Source organism: Eptatretus burgeri, chromosome 6 (genome assembly GCF_056783735.1).
Source record: "Eptatretus burgeri isolate ZD-2024b chromosome 6, Ebu_testis_v1, whole genome shotgun sequence".
In the NCBI taxonomy this organism is placed as follows: Eukaryota; Metazoa; Chordata; class Myxini; order Myxiniformes; family Myxinidae; genus Eptatretus; species Eptatretus burgeri.
This window is the reverse complement of record NC_140966.1, coordinates 93,112,734-93,133,321: the sequence shown is the minus strand read 5'-3', so window position 1 is coordinate 93,133,321 and position 20,588 is coordinate 93,112,734. Positions and strand designations below refer to the sequence as shown.

Below are 20,588 nucleotides of genomic sequence, written 5' to 3'. Positions count from 1 at the left end.
CATACAAACATACAAACATACAGACAGATTGAAAAACTGAGAATAAGGGTACTCTCGCGACCACCCAACATACATACATACAAACATACAAACATACAAACATACATACATACAGACAGATGGAAAAACTGAGAATAAGGGTACTCTCGCGACCACCCAACATACATACATACAAACATACAAACATACAAACATACGAACATACAGACAGATGGAAAAACTGAGAATAAGGGTACTCTCGCGACCACCCAACATACATACATACAAACATACAAACATACGAACATACAGACAGACGGAAAAACTGAGAATAAGGGTACTCTAGCGACCACCCAACATACAAACATACAAACATACAAATATACAAACATACAGACAGACGGAAAAACTGAGAATAAGGGTACTCTCGCAACCACCCAACATACAAACATACAAACATACAAATATACAAACATACAGACAGACGGAAAAACTGAGAATAAGGGTACTCTCGCAACCACCCAACATACAAACATACAAACATACAAATATACAAACATACAGACAGACGGAAAAACTGAGAATAAGGGTACTCTCGCAACCACCCAACATACAAACATACAAACATACAAATATACAAACATACAGACAGACGGAAAAACTGAGAATAAGGGTACTCTAGCGACCACCCAACATACAAACATACAAACATACAAATATACAAACATACAGACAGACGGAAAAACTGAGAATAAGGGTACTCTAGCGACCACCCAACATACAAACATACGAACATACAGACAGACGGAAAAACTGAGAATAAGGGTACTCTCACGATCACCCAACATACAAACATACATACATACATACAAACATACAAACATACAAACATACAAACATACAGACAGATTGAAAAACTGAGAATAAGGGTACTCTAGCGACCACCCAACATACAAACATACGAACATACAGACAGACGGAAAAACTGAGAATAAGGGTACTCTCACGATCACCCAACATACAAACATACATACATACATACAAACATACAAACATACAAACATACAAACATACAGACAGATTGAAAAACTGAGAATAAGGGTACTCTCGCGACCACCCAACATACATACATACAAACATACAAACATACAAACATACATACATACAGACAGATGGAAAAACTGAGAATAAGGGTACTCTCGCGACCACCCAACATACATACATACAAACATACAAACATACAAACATACGAACATACAGACAGATGGAAAAACTGAGAATAAGGGTACTCTCGCGACCACCCAACATACATACATACAAACATACAAACATACGAACATACAGACAGACGGAAAAACTGAGAATAAGGGTACTCTAGCGACCACCCAACATACAAACATACAAACATACAAATATACAAACATACAGACAGACGGAAAAACTGAGAATAAGGGTACTCTCGCAACCACCCAACATACAAACATACAAACATACAAATATACAAACATACAGACAGACGGAAAAACTGAGAATAAGGGTACTCTCGCAACCACCCAACATACAAACATACAAACATACAAATATACAAACATACAGACAGACGGAAAAACTGAGAATAAGGGTACTCTAGCGACCACCCAACATACAAACATACGAACATACAGACAGACGGAAAAACTGAGAATAAGGGTACTCTCACGATCACCCAACATACAAACATACATACATACATACAAACATACAAACATACAAACATACAAACATACAGACAGATTGAAAAACTGAGAATAAGGGTACTCTAGCGACCACCCAACATACAAACATACGAACATACAGACAGACGGAAAAACTGAGAATAAGGGTACTCTCACGATCACCCAACATACAAACATACATACATACATACAAACATACAAACATACAAACATACAAACATACAGACAGATGGAAAAACTGAGAATAAGGGTACTCTCGCGACCACCCAACATACATACATACAAACATAGAAACATACGAACATACAGACAGACGGAAAAACTGAGAATAAGGGTACTCTAGCGACCACCCAACATACAAACCAGTGGAGTGACAACTGAAGTGGGTGGAGACATATCCGTCGACATGTTTGCATCAAATTATATATATTTTTCTTCAATGTTTCCGATATGATAATTTTTCTCATTTCCAACGAGATTTTTTTTTTCAAACCCCGCTTTAGATCTCAGATGTTTTTCATTGTTTCAACTGAAATTAGATTTTCCTGAGCACGGTCTTTATTTATTCGAGGTGTTCCAAGAAATTGAGCGCTACCTTCATGCAATCAGTGCCAGAGAAAGAAAACATGTTCCTCGTGAAGATTATACAACTAAGGCTTATTTATTTAGACCAATTTAACAATTTTTTAAAAAGTAACACAAACAAAAAGCTATTGTAATTTCTAATCAATGAGGAGGCATCCAATCTTTCCACTTCCAAAAAAGCCAATTCTCTGACCATCAGCTTGGAATCCATCCTGGTCACATCTTTGGACGTGCTGCCGATTCTCTCTGAACAATGGATGGAGGCCCTGAATCTTAAACATGAGAACTCTCTCTGGAGATATATGCAGCATTTGACACAGACTGGCATCCTGCGCTGCTTGTAAAGTTCTCTGCCTGTGGCATTCAAAGCCACCGTCATTCTGGGCACGTCTATAGCATTTGACACAGTCTGGCACCCTGCTCTTCTTGTCAAACTTTCTGCCTGCGGCATCTAAGGCCACCTTCTTTCTGGCTTGCTGACTTAAACCACACACTCAGTAAGCACATAGCCCTTGATGGAATGCTGTTGCCTCCTCTCCCTGTAGAAAATGGAGTTCCCTCAGGCAGCATGTTTGGCACAGTCATGTTCCACATCCATTTAAATGAGCTCTGTGATGTATTTGATCAATTTTTCTTTTCCTCTTTGCAGATGACTTCACTTTATGCCATATAGTAATTACCCTGTCCTTAAAGACAGGATGGCAGCAGCTGCTTCCCTTTTTGTTGACCTGGAAAGGATCGGTCGCTGGAGCTTCTAGCCCTCACCATCACTCATAACCTCTCATGGGCAGACTATTCATTCAAGTTGGCCTCCGATGCTAGCTACATACTGGGAATCCTCCACCAGACCAAGTCCTTCCTTGATACATCTCACATGTTGACCTACAAGACCTTTGTCTGTTCATCAATGGTATACTGTTCTACTCTTTAGGCCGGTAACCCTGCTTTTCTCTTTATCTCCTACAGATGCAGTGAGAACCCAAAGCTCTCAACCTCATTGGCATCTGCCACAAAGAAGCTGAATCAAAAGGCCTGCTGCTTCCCCACTTCAGACAGGTTAAGTGACCGCTCTGTATTTTACTGCCTCTCTTCCGGTCTGCTCCCTCTGCTCTTTCAACCCTCCGAAACTCCTCAGTTCCTCAAGCACGGACATGTTCCTCCAGCAACCTCCTCCTTGTGAAACTCCCAAGATCCAAACTCACTGCTCACCTCCACTCCTTTGTTCCTCCATTCTCCCACTTGTGGAACCAAATTCATGAGGTGGTGCAATCCCTCTCTTCCCTACAATACCTCAAAGTGGCAGTGCACCACCATCTCAGGTCATCCTCCATCGTGACCCATGATCTTTTATACCCCGTTAACCGTTCCATATCCAAGCTCTCTTACTCACGATGTTCCTCCACTTTCCCTTCTTTCATTATTAATTCCCTTGTTTGTTACATCAATCTGTTCTCTCATTTTCTGTTGGTTGCTTTCTTTCCCTCGATCATGTTATTACCTCTGCCCACCGAAGGTGGACGGAGGTTATGTTTTCACCCCTGTCTGTCTCTCTGTTTGTTTGGGAACAAAATACTGTATCTCAAAAAGTTATGCACGGATTCTGACAGTATGCACTCCACCGAGTGCCCTTCTTGTCTTGATCCTGTTCTTCCATGAGCTTAGACTTTGTGTACAAAACCAAAAAGGGAACTACAAAAAATGAGTGTAGTTGAAAAGACATCATGTTCAGACTATGGCATAGCTGAATAATCAAATGTGAACCTTATCAGTAAACAAAGTTTTCCTGGTTCGCTGAGCATGCAACCACAATGCATCGTCTAAAGATGACTCATTTTTTTGCAGCATTCTTTGAAAGTTTCCAACTTTGGAGTTATTTAATTATTTATTGAAAACATTCTATGACCCTGAAGCGATTGCAACCATAACTCTGCTGTTTCTTTGGAAAGTCAATCCATCTCTCGGGGTCTCTACATTCCAGGAGGCTGAATCAACGGGCAGACAGTTGGATTTCTTCCCGAATGCTTGACTGGAAGCCAATCCGTCTTCATTCATACGTTATAAGCGTCCTTTCAAGCATCGCTGAATGAGATGGTAACTTGTAGGAATGATAGATTGACAGCAAGTCAAAGGTACTGAGTTGAGGAATTTACAATCTCCAAAAGAATTTAAAAAATAAAATAATAATAAAAGTGATAACCATTCAATTTGCTTCCGTTGATGTGATAAACGAGTTCACTCTCTCCTGGTTCACGTGGAGTTGCGGAGGATGAAATCTCGAAGTACCTGGTAAGTTTTGAAAACGAGATTCTTTCCTTCAGGAGTGTTTATTTTAAGCAGAACGTCCACTATTTTTAGGCCAAGCACAATCCCAAAGTTAAATGAAGCCTTGTATAAATGCAAATGGCTGAGTCAGCACCTCCAACACACCGTTGTGTCATCAAACGTTTATGACTCAGCACACAAAAGCTTCGAGCGTTGCTGCTGACATATGAGTTGCTTTTGACGTCTACAATCCAGGCAACTGTCTATTTTGTTGCACTCTGAAAAAAAAAAATATATATATATATATATTATCCAGAAATATGGGCTCATGGAGGAGTGCAGCGACAGACACAGTAGATTAACAGTGTGACAGAGGATAGGCCAGTGGCGTGCTCTGTTTAGCTGCAGCACTCCTTCTGCTCAACTGCTCCCTTGGCACACTTTGCAGTCTGCACATGCTCACGTGACCCTGAGAGCAACTGCACTACTTGGTTGCGATTGATCGACAGGCATGACAACCAACAACGTCAAAAACGGAAATGGTATCGGGGAACAATTTTCGTTACTGTCACTTTCGGCCTGTGCTCTCTGTGTGCTGCCTTGTCAGTTTCAGTACCACCTGACCCCAGGTGTCGGTCGCCAGTCTTTCACCCTGGCGTGTGCCTTTAGATTGTAATATTAAAGCTTCGGGACACTGGGTAGACACTGATGGGTTTCAAGAGGGAGTAATTTGACTTGAGCCTCACGCAGAGAAAGAGTCGGACAGGGACATTGCTTTTTACCTGCAGATTGTTCATGATCCCAAAATGAAAGCACCTCCAATGTGGCAACTAATTGGCAACTTTGTAATACAGGAAGACTTGCTCAAGATACACAAGCTTTACCATTATCAAGGTCGGCCCAAGAGTCTGCTGAGAAAACAGTTCAAAGTGATTACAAACCAGGAATGGGTACTACTCGTCACCTCCACCACCGACGGTGGACAGAGGTCATGATTGGGCCAAAACTTGATGGACAAATTGATTCGATTTTGGTGAAGATCCGAATCTGGATATGAGAATTAAATTTTTTTTAAAAATTTGATTCTTCACCGTTGAGAGATAGGATCCAAACCGATACATTGCGTGACATTTCAAAACATGTGGACGGATTATAACAAAACTAGGTGGATGAGTTGGGTAGGTGACAATAACAAGCCGGTTAGATTTTGGTTCAGGCCCAGATCCAGATCCGGCGCATCAAGTGGGATACAAAATGTAAGCTGTTCAGCCTGGCGGAGGTACGTGCTCTCCAGAGTGCCGCTCAAGTTCATTGTGTTTTTACCATACTACTCTTACAGGAAGGAAGTCAATCATCCCAAAGCCTTACTCAGCACTTTTGAGATAACTTGAGGAATTGTTTATGTCTCTTTAGGGATTCAATAAGACGGAACTACTGATTCAATGCTCCCTCAAAAAGGCTCCAGGCTGCACCGCATTGTCTGCAAAGCACCAGAACATTTCGTGGTCAGATCTCATTTCCGAGCAGGATTGCAGCCTCGACTACTCTGCCAATGAGACATCCGTTTTTGAGCTCTTTTATGGTGACCGGATGAATTTCCGATGAGCTCTTCAAAATTGCATTACGTTTTGGCAACATTCAGATAAATTACTGTAAGTGTTAAAAAAAAATTGACACAAGAACAGAATCCAATAGGATGGTGCAGACTCTCGATCCGACTGCAAACCGACGAATTGGTGCTTTGCAGGTAGCGTATTGCGTTATAGAGTGCACCATCCCTCAGGGGGGTGTTCTGCTGGTAGTGTGTGGGTTAGTGTTACCTGGTTGGCATTAAAGAACTCACAAGACCTCTCTGTCGAACATTAGGAGAGCTATCTCTGGCACCATGAACAAATTACAAATTCCTACCAAAACCATGACCCTCAGTCAGGCCTGGCTAGATATTTCATGAAAGACTTGGGTCAAAACTTTCACTTGCCAACCCCATAATTTTGGAATCATTGGGGCTCTTAAAGTAGTAGTAGTAGTAGTAGTAGTAGTAGTAGTAGTAGTAGTAGTAGTAGTAGTAGTAGTAGTAGTAGTAGTGGTTTATAATCATACAAGACGAGACTCAGTAATGGTACGTGCTGCTTCCTCGCTTGACATTCAGCATTTAAAAGGTTATGAGCACAGACAATCCCCACAGGTTGATGGAAATTGCTCCTTAGGAAATGCCCCACTGAGTGAGAAAGATGTTGGCACTGTTGTGATGTCGCTGGTACCCAGAGTGCCCCAGGAAGTGACGGCACTTTTCTCAAGCTCAGTGGCTGTGTTTGTGTCATCTAACAGTCCTGTGTTGTTGTGTGTGTGTGTGTGTGTGTGTGTGTGTGTGTGTGTGTGTGTGTGTGTGTGTGTGTGTGTGGGTGTGTGTGTGTGTGTGTGTGTGTGTGTGTGTGTGTGTGTGTGTGTGTGTGTGTGTGTGTGTGTGGCTGTGGGGGGGGGGGACCAGCTCCATTACTTGCCTTAGATCCTGTTAAAAAACAAAACAAAAGACGAAAGTATGGTGGAATTTTTTGTCTTCCATCCCCACAAGTTCCATGCAAAGCTCTTCCCTCCTATTACTCCTATCAACTCTCAAACTTCTGATCTTTTCCCTCCACAAACCTTCCTCCTCTCTCCCATTATCCTCCCTCCTCCCTCCCATCATCCTCCCTCTTCTGTCCCATCATCCTCCCCCCTTCCCTCTGCTATCAATCCTTCCTCCTCCCTCCTATCATCTTCCCCCCTCTCCGCTATCATCCTCCCTCCTCTCTCCTATCATCTTCCCCCTCTACGCTATCATCCTCCCTCCTCTCCACTCTCATCCTCCCTCCTCTCTGCTCTCATTCTCCCTCCTCTCTTTCCCATCATCCTCCCTCCTCTTTCCCATCATCCTCCCCCCTTCTCTCTGCTATCATCCTTCCTCCTTCCTCCTATCATCTTCCCCCCTCTCCATTATCATCCTCCCTCCTCTCTCCTATCATCTTCCCCCCTCTACGCTATCATCCTCCCTCCTCTCCACTATCATCCACCCTCCTCTCTGCTATCATCCTCCCTCCTCTCCACTCTCATCCTCTCCCCTCTCCGCTATCATTCTCCCTCCTCCCCGCTATCATCCTTCCTCCTCTCATCTATCATCCTCCCTACTATCATCTTCCCCCCTCTCCGCTATCATGCTTCCTCCTCTCTCCTATCATCTTCCCCCCTCTCTGCTATCATCCTCCCTTCTCTCCCCTATCATCTCCCTCCTATCATCTTCCCCACTCTCCGCTATCATCCTCCCTCCTCTCTCCTATCATCTTCCCCCCTCTCCGCTATCATCCTCCCTCCTATCATCTTCTCCCCTCTCCGCTATCATCCTCCCTCCTCTCCACTCTCATTCTCCCACCTCTCTTTCCCATCATCTTCCCTCCTCTTTCCCACCATCCTCCCCCTCTCTCCAATCATCCTCCCCCTCTCTCCAATCATCCTCCCTCCTCTCTCCCATCATCCTCTCTCCGCTATCATCCTCCCTCCTCTCTCCTATCATCTTCCCCCCTCTCCGCTATCATTCTCCCTCCTCTCCACTCTCACCCTCCCTCCTCTGCTCTCATTCTCCCTCCTCTCTTTCCCATCATCCTCCCTCCTCTTTCCCACCATCCTCCCTCCTCTCTCCAATCATCCTCCCTCCTCTCTCCCATCATCCTCTCTCCCATGATCTCCCCTTCTCCCATCATCTTCCATCATTTTTCCATTCTCCCATCATCCTACCTCCTCTCTCGCACTATCCTTCCTCCTCTCTCCTATCATTCTCCCTCCTCTCCGCTATCATTCTCCCCCCTCTCTTCTATCATCCTTCCTCCTCTCCGCTATCATTCTCCCTCCTCTCCGCTACCATCCTCCCTCCTCTCCACTCTCATCCTCCCTCCTCTCTGCTCTCATTCTCCCTCCTCTCTTTCCCATCATCCTCCCTCCTCTTTCTCACCCTCCTCCCTCCTCTCTCCAATCATCCTCCCTCCTCTCTCCCATCATCCTCTCTCCCATGATCTCCCCTTCTCCCATCATCTTCCATCATTTTTCCATTCTCCCATCATCCTCCCTCCTCTCTCGCACTATCCTTCCTCCTCTCTCCTATCATTCTCCCTCCTCTCCGCTATCATTCTCCCCCCTCTCTTCTATCATCCTTCCTCCTCTCTTCTATCATCCTTCCTCCTCTCTCCTATCATTCTCCCTCCTCTCCGCTACCATCCTTCCTCCTCTCTTCTATCATCCTCCCTCCTCTCCGCTATCATCCTCCCTCCTCTCTTCTATCATCCTTCCTCCTCTCTTCTATCATCCTTCCTCCTCTCTCCTATCATTCTCCCTCCTCTCTCCTATCATTCTCCCTCCTCTCCGCTACCATCCTTCCTCCTCTCTCCTATCATCCTCCCTCCTCTCCGCTACCATCCTTCCTCCTCTCTTCTATCATCCTCCCTCCTCTCCGCTATCATCCTCCCTCCTCTCTTCTATCATCCTTCCTCCTCTCTTCTATCATCCTCCCTCCTCTCTTCTATCATCCTTCCTCCTCTCTCCTACCATCCTTCCTCCTCTCTCCTATCATTCTCCCTTCTCTCCGCTATCATTCTCCCTCCTCTCCGCAATCATTCTCCCTCCTCTCCGCAATCATTCTCCCTCCTCTCCGCTATCATTCTCCCTCCTCTCTGCTATCATTCCCCCCCTCTCTTCTATCATCTTTCCTCCTCTCTTCTATCATCCTTCCTCCTCTCTCCTATCATTCTCCCTCCTCTCCGCTATCATTCTCCCTCCTCTCTTCTATCATCCTTCCTCCTCTCCGCTATCATTCTCCCTCCTCTCCGCAATCATTCTCCCTCCTCTCCACTATCATCCTTCCTCCTCTCTTCTATCATCCTCCCTCCTCCTTTTGAATTTGAATCCTCTCAATGTGAACATTTTTCCAAGTTTGTAATTCTCTTTTCCATCGAAGAGAGTTCATCGAACACCTTAACCCACACAATCTTGAGAAAAAGTTCATGGGAAGAATCTTTTCAACTCTTGCCTTGTGTTTCCAAGCATGATCTATTTTACTGTTGTTCGTGAACTTTGAATAACATGAGTGATGGCGACCACATGGAGCTGATTGGTCAAATGGACTAACCCAGAGCGGAACCTTGTGCCATCTCTTCGAGAAACTGACGATTTTGGAACGATCTTTGAGAAAAGGATGTCGTGAACAAACAGATCCCTTGGACGAAGTGAGCTCTGCAGTTGCATTGCAAGGCACCGCCACTTTTGTATCAACCTCGCTGTCACTCCACGCTCAGAGTGTGCGATAAATTTGATTGATCAAGATGGTGCAAAAATTTTCCCAACTACTGATAAACTGTGAGTTTTTGGAAGTGCAAACAAGGCGATTTATGTTTATTCTGTTCAAATATACCATTCAACTGAAATAAAATAAAAGTTTTCAAGGCTGTTGAAAAAACAAACCATTAAATTGGGAACTTTACCACCATTGATGCACCCTCTTGAACGCCACCTTATTTAATGTGTTGCATCAGCTATTCATTCCTGTTGTTTGTGTCCTTTATGAGGTCCTTAAAAACAGTAAGTTTCCGACTTGGAATGATTTTCAATTTTGTTTGACTGCCAGACAGACAGACAGACAGACAGACAGACTAAAGCAATTGCTTTACCGTGTCCGCGTGCAAGTCCGCGTGCGAGCTCGAGACGAGACTCCGTACAATTTGCCAAATTCAGAGCCAAAGTCCTGCTAAACTGCAGGTTCGTGTTCCGATTCATGTTCTTCATTGTTCAAAATATAACATTCAAATGAAATGAAATAGATCCTCCATCATAGACATCGACAGACAGACAGACAGACGGAGCATAACCCTGCATGACGTGCGGGATAACAAAAAAGACACATCTCCTTTCATTGCATTAAAGTTAGAAATATGAAAACGGAAAATAGGTTCCGAGTAAATTTGGGGCCATTAATTACCCCCTGATTATTAATAAGGAAAACTTTATAAAGCATTGAATTATTGGAATAGACATCTTTTCATGCCAGTGCAGACACTCACTGTACGCCACCAAGAAAAAAACAAACAAAAGTGAACAGTGACACAAGGCAATTTGACTCTCACCCACGGAATAGTGGTGCTAAGGGATCGTTATAATGACTGACAACCGACCGAATCGACATTGTAACCCAACCTTGGCCCTCGACACCACGATCCCCGCACCCGCATCCCCAGCGCATTGGAAAATCCTTTGTTATAGACCTGACGGATCACGATCACTCCACCAACTACAGCATGTTGAGCTTCAGTACACAACTACCCGACGACACAGGAACCTCATCGAGATGTTAACCAAATGGGCAAAGGTATATTTTCTCCTCTTATCCTCCAACAACACTACACTCCCGCTCAGGTTACTTACCTTTCAGCTCTCTACCCTCTCCGAGAAACCGCTACCCCACAATGCCTTGCGCCTGTCTGATAATACCACGCGGAATCTCTTTCCCACCGAACCCGACACCTTATTGGAAAGGAAAGAAACCAAAGAATGCTGGGAAAGTGCTTGCCCACTTTTATCCTTGAAGGAATTCCCGCACCTCATTAATTGGGATTCGATCTCGTGGGTCCGTCTCGTGCCCCGCTCGCCCGGTTGCCATGGCAACTGCTAATTTGCCATCCTCCAGCAATGACCTCCAACGCCATAGTCATCCTCGGTGTTATTGGTAACTTTTAAAGGACTTTCTGCGATGGTAATATTCCTATCCCAGGGCTGGATATGATGTACACACGTATATGACTCAGCAATAAGACGTATAATAAGACATAGGAGTGGAAAAGGAATGGTTCCAGTTTGCTGCACCTTCGTTACAGTAAGGTTATTAATTGGTTGTTAATGTAAATATTGGTAAAAAGTTCCTTATCGGTGTTTATAAGTATGTCGTTCACGCGTGATTGGAAATTTTGTGAGTGCATGTGTTTGTTGTTGTTGGTGGTTGTTATCTCCACATGCGGGTTTCAGAAGGAAGAACAGAGTCCTCCCACATCTCGAGGTATCCACCACCGTTTCAGTAAAGGGTCATGATTCATGGACCAATTTGTGAAGTTTTCTTGTTCTCGAAGTTTTCTTCCGAGGTTTTTTTTTTTGAGGATCGTCACCGAGCCCCGGATAGCTTCCAACTGCAGTTCGTTTGTAGTAAAATCCCCAGGGATGGTTTGTAAGATCTCTGGAAGCTTTTTTTATCATTCCCAATGCTCCAATAATTACTGGAACAATTTTGGCATTCTTCAGCTTCCAGGATGTTTTCACTTCCTTTTTAAGATCTTGGTATTTGGTTATTTTCTTGATTTTTGTGTTTTTTAGACTAAAATCGTTGGGTACTGAAATCCTCAATGAGCAATGCCTCATTTTCCTTTTTGTACCTCAGTACTATATCAGTCGCAATGCTTCGTTTTCTATGTTCGTGCTTGATGGGATCATCAGGTCGTACGTGAGCATGACTTCCTTGTTTTCAGTGATTGCTTTTGGTTCATGTTTCCATGAGATTTCTGAAACTGGAACATTGAGACTTTTGCAGATGTGCCAGTGGATTACGCCACATACCTTGTTGTGCCTTCGGGTGCACAGCTGCTCTGACATGAGTTTTTTACATCCCGATAACGAGGTGACTCGTACTTTCTATTTCTACCTTGCAGAACTTGCACTTGTCTGATTGGCTCAGTGCTGCCATTTTAATGAAGCCATTGGTGTAGTGTCCTTGGTCTTGGGCATTTATAATTTAATTCATTCTCCATCCCAGTTGAGCTGACGTCTTCTTATCCATTATAAAGAACCTTATTTGTGTATTCCTAATCTGTCTAACTCTTGTTTTCTTTTTTTATACCTTCCTGCTTTTTTATCGTTTTCCCCAGTTGTCGGTGTATATCTGTTGATATTTCGTTTTATATTTTTCTTTTGTCTTTTTTGCAATTGTTGGGGCTGAATTCATTGTTGTTTCGGTTTATTGTGCGATATCTTCCGTTCACACCTGGTTTTGGAAATTATTTGCTCGGTGGGTTAGGGATACCTTCTCTCGTTTGTTGTCTTCGTGTTTGCTTCCAAATTGGATTCGATAGAGTCTTTTGCACTTTTCATGTACTCAGCCAATCCTACAGTTGTCATACCACATGTGCACTTGGTTGAGCTCCACCAGGCCACTACATCCTTCTCGTCTCGGTTGGTACATCCTCGGTATGCATTGATTTATGTGAAACATTTTGTGGACAGTGAGGAGTTTCCTTGTTTTGATATCCAGTTTATTATTCTGCAGCTGTACTGGAATACTGGTATTGCAAGTTGGTTTATAGTTTTGATTTTGTTGCTTGAAGAAAGGTACGTTTTCAGGATGAGCCTCATTCTACGCAGGTATTCTTTGGTAATTATTTTGCACATTTGTTTGTCACATATTGGTGGCCTTCTTCTAATCCGAGGTATTTGTATGACGCATTGTTGTCTAGCTCCAGTATTGTTGCAATCTTGGTCGATTTTTAAGTTGTCTGTTTTAGTTGGTGTGTGTGTGTGTGTGTGTGTGTGTGTGTGTGTGTGTGTGTGTGTGTGTGTGTGTGTGTGTGTGTGTTTTTTGCCACCACTTAATGTTTTCACCGTATACCAAAGTGATGGGTCCTTCTTTATAGCTAACATACATGAAATGAAGCACAAGTAGATATTGAAGTTGTTGTGAAGTCAGGACAAAATGTTAAATTTCATACTGTGTATAAAACGCTGGTGAGGGAAGGACGGGTTAATGACGTCTTGTTTAAAAAAAAAAAAAAATTGTACTTGATGATTATAAAGTGATGAGTGTTGGTCCAGAGACAAAGCACAGCAAACTATAACGGCACTGGGTATAATGTGTACCTCCGCCATGCTGACCAGTTTACATTTTGCATCCCATTGATAGGTCGGATCTGAATCCCGACCTTAACAAAAATCGAATTGGCTTGTTCTTGTCACCTTACCAACTCATCCACCTAGTTTCGTAATAACCCGTCTATAACGTTTTGAAATATTGTGATATTATATTTATATACAGTGACACCTCCCGTGCTCTTCAAGCCGAGGAATCTGCATAAAGCAACCAAGAAGGCCTACCCAAGGTAAGCGCCTTTTTTCTTTATTTATATAATCCTAACCACCTGGGTTTACTTGATTAGGTGAGAGCTGATTGGCTATTCCCTCCATTCACAGGTGAGAGATGTTGGTGGGTCTTTATTATTTATATCATATCCTATCATATCCTTATCATATCAATTGTGAAGAATCACTTAGAAAATTCTAGTATCCAGATACGTCCAAACCTTTGAGATATTCTGTTCACAAACAAACAGACAGACAAACAAACAGGTGTGCAAACATAACCTCCGCCTACCTTTGGTGTCGGAGGTACATTGGACAAGTAGACATTTTGACTACTTTCATAAGACACTGAAGAGACAGTGGGTGAATAAACACAGTCCTTTAAATGAGATTTCAAACAAATATCCCAGCACCAACAGTGATGTTCTCAAATAACAAACAGACCAACCATCACTTTTTAACTACACCATCCTGATGAAGAAATTCTAAGTTTTTGTTCATAAAGTTTACACGTCAAGACAGAAATGATCAAGTTCCCAATGAATACCGAGGGTGATTATACCTTCCAAGAGACCTCCAAACGTAATCTGCACTCAAAATTTTGCTTGTTTGCTTTACCTACCTGGGCTCGACAGTTGGTGTGACAGCTCCCTCTTCTGGCCTGCTTGTCGCCTGCAGCATCCTCCGGATCTGCAGCGAGGAGGGGACGGCGGGGAGATCCGAAAACACGAAAACCAGACGACAGGTCTACAAATTGGAACTTTTAAATTCAATGAACAACAAATTGGAAACTTTGCTAGCTTTTGTAAACTTCATCGGACTTGCCATTGCTTTATATCCTTTGTGTCTGAGTGACATTTGTAGCTATCGATATATAACGTACACACCTGTGAGTGTGGTGTAGGAGGGGTGGCGATTGGGGAGGGGAATGGGGTTTGGGTTTGTTCATAATTTCCATGCAGGGAATAAGGGGGGAGGGCGAGTTGTGGGTTGTTGTGGACAAATTAACCACAATATTGTCGGTACCGATATGGTATACAGTATATAGCTTGAACATTTTTTTACTTTTTAGTATTTCCTCCAATCTCTTTTAAAATTTTAATTATTTATTTTAATTAAATGTCGATTCAGGTTTATAGGAAGTTATGGAATTTCTTTGAAGCCTCATGAGCGTCGTGTAGTATTTTAATTTAATAATTGCTGAAATAATATGTGTTTGACATGACCATTGAAGATTGCAAGGTCCTGCCCATGTGACACGCGCACACACACACACACACACACACACACACACACACACACACACACACACACACACACACACACACACACACACACACACACACACACACACACACACACACACACACACGAGTTTAATTATCCTCTATATACTACTCACATTGTTCCTATATTAACTTAATCAAGTTAAACATCTACACCCCTTTAACATTAACTTTTCATATTTTATGTGTCAGATTATAGCCACACAATAATTATATAACAAAACAATTATATGTATTGTAAACAAAACAAGCCATCCAATCATATTTTGGTCTTACACCCCTCTACCCTCTCTTGGCTCAGTCCCTCCAAGGTTCTGCAGGTGCACACGGTCTGCCAGCAATTCCGAAATTCCGAAATTCCGAAATCCAGGCTCACTACTGCCCTTCACTCATTCGTTTCTCTTTTCTCTCGCTTGTCAAACCAACTTCTACAGTTTGTTCAGACCCATTCTTCCCTCCAGGGCATCAGGACAGCTGTTCATACTCATTTTCATCATACTCATTTCATCCATACTCATTTTCTCTTCTGTTCAAAATTACCCCATTTGCAAGCACTCCTTTTTTCATGGTTTTGTGACCCCCCCTCCCCACTCACCCCTTTTTGTTTGTTACCTCCACTACCGAAAGTGGGAAGGAGGTTATGTTTTCACCCTTGTCTGTTTGTCTACTTGTTACTTGCAAAATCAAAGATTTTTCAAACATATTGGTCAGTCGAATTTGTTATTCTGTCTGTCTGTTTGTCAGTCGCCAATTTGAAACTGATCTTCACCAAGTTATAGAGGTTATCTCAACTGAGAAGCCTATTGATTTTGAGGTCAAGGGTCACCTTGAGATCAAATTTTTTAAATCAGCATTTTTCATCTGATCGACTTGAAATTTGAACAACATTTGCACATTGCATCACTGGATTGGGAAACGAACTATTTTTGAGGTCAAAAAGTCAATGGTCAACCACGGTGAAACTTCTAAAATCATCAATTTTCAACTGAAAAATAATCAATTTACATCCTATTAATTTGATAATTGAATATTATTTGCATGTTGCATCACTGGATTTGGAACAGAACTATTTTTGAGGTCAAAAGTTCAAAGGTCAACTCAAGGTAAAACTTCTAAAATCATCAATTTTCAACTGAAAAATCATCAATTTACATCCTATTAATTTGATAATTGAATATCATTTTCATGTTGCATCACTGGATTTGGAAACCAACTATTTTTGAGGTCAAAAGTTCAATGGTCAACCACGGTGAAACTTCTAAAATCATCAATTTTCAACTGAAAAATCATAAATTTACATCCTATTAATTTGATAATTGAATATCATTTTCATGTTGCATCACTGGATTTGGAAACCAACTATTTTTGAGGTCAAAAGTTCAATGGTCAACCACGGTGAAACTTCTAAAATCCATTTTTATCTGAAAAATCGTCAATTTTCATCTCATTGACTTAAAAATTAAACAACGATTGCAGAGTTCATTACTGAATTGGGGAACCAACTATTTTTGAGATCAAAAGGTCAAAGGTCAACTCAAGGTAAAACTTCTAAAATCATCAATTTTCAACTGAAAAATCATCAATTTATATCCTATTATTTTGATAATTGAACATTATTTGCATGTTCCATCACTGGATTTGGAAACCAACTATTTTTGAGATCAAAAGGTCAAAGCTCTACCATGGTGAAACTTCTAAAACCCATTTTTATCTGAAAAATCGTCAATTTTCATCTCATTGACTTAAAAATTAAACAGCGATTGCAGAGTTCATTGCTGAATTGGGGAACCAACTATTTTTGAGATCAAAAGGTCAAAGGTCAACTCAAGGTAAAACTTCTAAAATCATCAATATTCAACTGAAAAATCATCAATTTACATCCTGTTAATTTGACAATTGAATGTTATTTGAATGTCACATCACTGGATTTGGAAACCAACTATTTTTGAGGTCAAAAGTTCAATGGTCAACCACGGTGAAACTTCTAAAATCCATTTTTATCTGAAAAATCGTCAATTTTCATCTCATTGACTTGAAAATTAAACAGCGATTGCAGAGTTCATTACTGAATTTGGGAACCAACTATTTTTGAGATCAAAAGGTCAAAGATCAACTCAAGGTAAAACTTCTAAAATCAGCAATTTTCAACTGAAAAATCATCAATTTACATCCTATTAATTTGATAATTGAATATTATTTGCATGTTGCATCACTGGATTTGGAAACCAACTATGTTTGAGGTCAAAAGGTCAATGGTCAACCACGGTGAAACTTCTAAAATCCATTTTTATCTGAAAAGTCGTCAATTTTCATCTCATTGACTTGAAAATTAAACAGCGATTGCAGAGTTCATTACTGAATTGGGGAACCAACTGTTTTGGAGATCAAAAGGTCAAAGGTCAATTCAAGGTAAAACTTCTAAAATCATCAATTTTCAACTGAAAAATCATCAATTTACATCCTATTAATTTGATAATTGAATATTATTTGCATGTTGCATCACTGGATTTGGAACAGAACTATTTTTGAGGTCAAAAGTTCAAAGGTCAACTCAAGGTCAAACTTCTAAATCATCAATTTTCAATTGAAAAATAATCCATTTTCATTCGATTGACCTAAGCTTTGATGAAGACTGTCAATTTTAATCTAAATGACATGGACAATTTGATGTATCCATTGCAACCTTTGGAGAGGGGGGTTGATTTTGCAAGTATCTTGCTCTGCACGACGTATTTTTCTTGTTTGTAGGATATATCAAAAAGTTGTGCACGGATTTGGATGAAACTTGGTAGACACTTTGGGTTTGTGACAAAGACGAATTCATTCAAGTTTGATGAAGATCCGAATCCGGATCCATATCCGATAACTTTTTAAAGTGATTCTTCAGCATTGAGAGATAGGGCTCATCTGATATGTAGCACGATATCTCAAAAAAGTTGTAGACAGATTCAAATTAAACTTTGTGGACAGGTTGGGGGTGTGACAAGGAAGAATTGATTTGATTTTGGTGAAGATCTGAATACAGATTCAGATACGATTAAAAAAAAATTGAATTTAAGTGATTTTTTACCATTGAGAGAGATAGGGCCAAAAGCAATATATATAGCATGATATTTCAAAAAATGTATTGGGTCTGATATGTTCTACTGGACCAGGCATTGTGTGGCAGAGGTATGTGCTCTACCGAGTGCCCTTCTAGTTAGTTGTCGGTTGGTTTGTTCCTTTTCTGTTTCATCCCCACTTTCCCCTTCCTCTTCTTGCTGTGTTTCATTCAGCTTGTGTGTAGCTCATTCACCCCCATACGTCCTTCTCCCCCTCCCCTTGATCTCTCTCACTTCTACTCTGCTGTTGGTGTTTCCCTCTTTCCTTTTTGTTCCCTCCATTCTGCCCCAGATCATGTATGAGCTTCAATCATGTAAACAAAAAAAAAGCTTTTTAATTGATTGTAAAGTATTCTGAAGTTGCATCATCTCCAACACAGTTAAAACCAGCAGAGTGAAAAGCACAATCAAGGTTTTAGCAAAGATAAAAACCTCCAGTTTATTGTCCATCCATCCATTGGGACCATGCTCTGTGCAGAGCGTTGATGCTGCCTTAGCAGTCTCCTTGGATATTTGGCACAATCCTGGACGGGTCGCCACTCTGACACAGGATCCCAGCAAGCTGGCACTCATTTTGCCAACCTCAGAAGGATGATGGGCAGAGTCAACCCCACCTGGTATTAATTCAACAGCCGAGCAGGATTTGAACTCAGGACACTGGGATCCCAAGTCCTCCACCCTCACCATTAAGTGACCTAGTTTGTTGTGATTTTGCCTTTTTCTCTCTGTTGTTCTCACAATATTGATAATTATGGATTTTCCAAAATACAAACTTTTCTTCGAATATAAAGTTGCACTTTTTGTCCATCCGAAACATCCCTGAACAGAAACGACCTCATGTCCCCTCCCTGCTGATCTTTATCACTACCCCCTACACTTTAGGTGTGTGTGTGTGTGTGTGTGTGTGTGTGTGTGTGTGTGTGTGTGTGTGTGTGTGTGTGTGTGTGTGTGTGTGTGTGTGTGTGTTTGATCCCTGACAGCAATCTCTGCTTGAAGCCTGAATGCCAAAGTGTGTATTAAATCACGCTTATATATGAACTTGCAATTTGAAAAAGCAAACAATTAATTGAAAGCACAATTTAAAAACGAATATACATCATGTGGAGTTAGTGGACCGAGTTGTGTGTGTGTGTGTGTGTGGGGGGGAGGGGAGAGGGTAGAGATAGGTTTGCACGTCACTGCACAAGTGTCTGTAAGATTGTGGAGTTAAGCTCCTCAAATTGGCCAAAGCCTGAAAGTAACGAAGATGAGAATTATGACAGTAGTAAGACAGGGGTCTTCACTTGGAGAGTAGTTTCTATTTATTTATTTATTTATTCGTACGCAGCCTGCGGCTGCAGGTTTCAAGGATCCAAGGAAATCTAACATAGGTGGAGGCCATTCAGCCCATCATGCCTGCGTGGACACCACACCAACCCATCCACACAAGATCCAAGGAAGAAAATACAAATGTTTTTAAAATTAATTGAGTAATTTTTATTTTTAAAGTTTTTGTAGTTTTTGTATTTTTTTGTCTTTTCTTCCCCTCAGGGGAGGGGGGCATGGGCTTGGTTAAAAAGACACATCAACCACACAGCACCCCTTAACAAGACCCCCACCAACAGCAGTCTGTACACATGTGCACAATCAACCATCGATGCTCAAACTACCTAAGAGTCTTACCAACATCCCTACACCCCTCCATCTCCATAACTTCCAGGTACCTATCGAATTCTAATTTAAACTTCTCTACTGTTTCTGCTGCCACTACCTTTCCAGGGAGGCCATTCCATTCATTAACTACTCTCTGAGTGAAAGTCCCCTACTTTACTACCATCTTAACTCTCCTCTTCTTGACTCTCAGGCTCTGGCTCCTGGTCCTATCACTCTCTACTCTGTTGAATAATTCATCTGCACTTATTTTATCTCTACCTTTTATCCTCTTAAACATCTCCATCATATCTCCTCGTAACCACCCACTTTCCAATGTATAAAGCCCTGTCTCCTTCATCAGCTCCTCATATCTGAGTCTAGCTCGGCCCGGAATCAATCTAGTAACTCTGCGCTGGACCCTCTCTATGGCATATATGTCCTTCCTGAGTTGAGGTGACCAAAACTGCACACAATATTCTAGATGTGGCCCTCACTAAATTCCTCTACAATGTTACCACCACCTCTTTTGAGTTATAATTGATCCCCCTCCTTATACAGCCTAAAACCCTATTTGATTTACCTGTAGCTGCCTGGCACTGTGCTGCCTGTTTACCTCCAATATCTAGTACCACCCCCAGATCCTTCTCCTGTGTGAGACGCTCCAAAATTACCCCTTGCATCCTGTAATCTCTATTTTCATTGTTCTTTCCCATCCCCAACACCTTACACTTGCTCAGGTTAAATTACATCTGCCAATCTTTTGCCCAATCTATACAAGTATCAATACTTTCCTGAATCTGATCACCACCCCCTCTGCTACCCACCTCACCTCCAAGCTTTGTGTCATCTGCAAATTTGAAAAGTCTACTCTTTACCCCATTATCCAAATCGTTGAT

The 20,588-nt window shown here is 41.8% G+C and overlaps 1 protein-coding gene across 5 annotated transcripts in view; it reads right to left on the bottom strand.

Annotated features, from left to right (window-relative positions):
- LOC147025347 (uncharacterized) overlaps positions 1-20,588 on the bottom strand; it is an 81,491-nt gene that overhangs the window by 17,217 nt on the left and 43,686 nt on the right. For all 5 annotated transcript variants that reach the window (XM_085886240.1, XM_085886243.1, XM_085886244.1 and 2 more), the window contains exon 10: positions 14,296-14,363. In XM_085886240.1, coding sequence (XP_085742366.1) covers positions 14,296-14,363 — 68 coding nt within the window. The remainder of the gene's footprint in view (positions 1-14,295; positions 14,364-20,588) is intronic.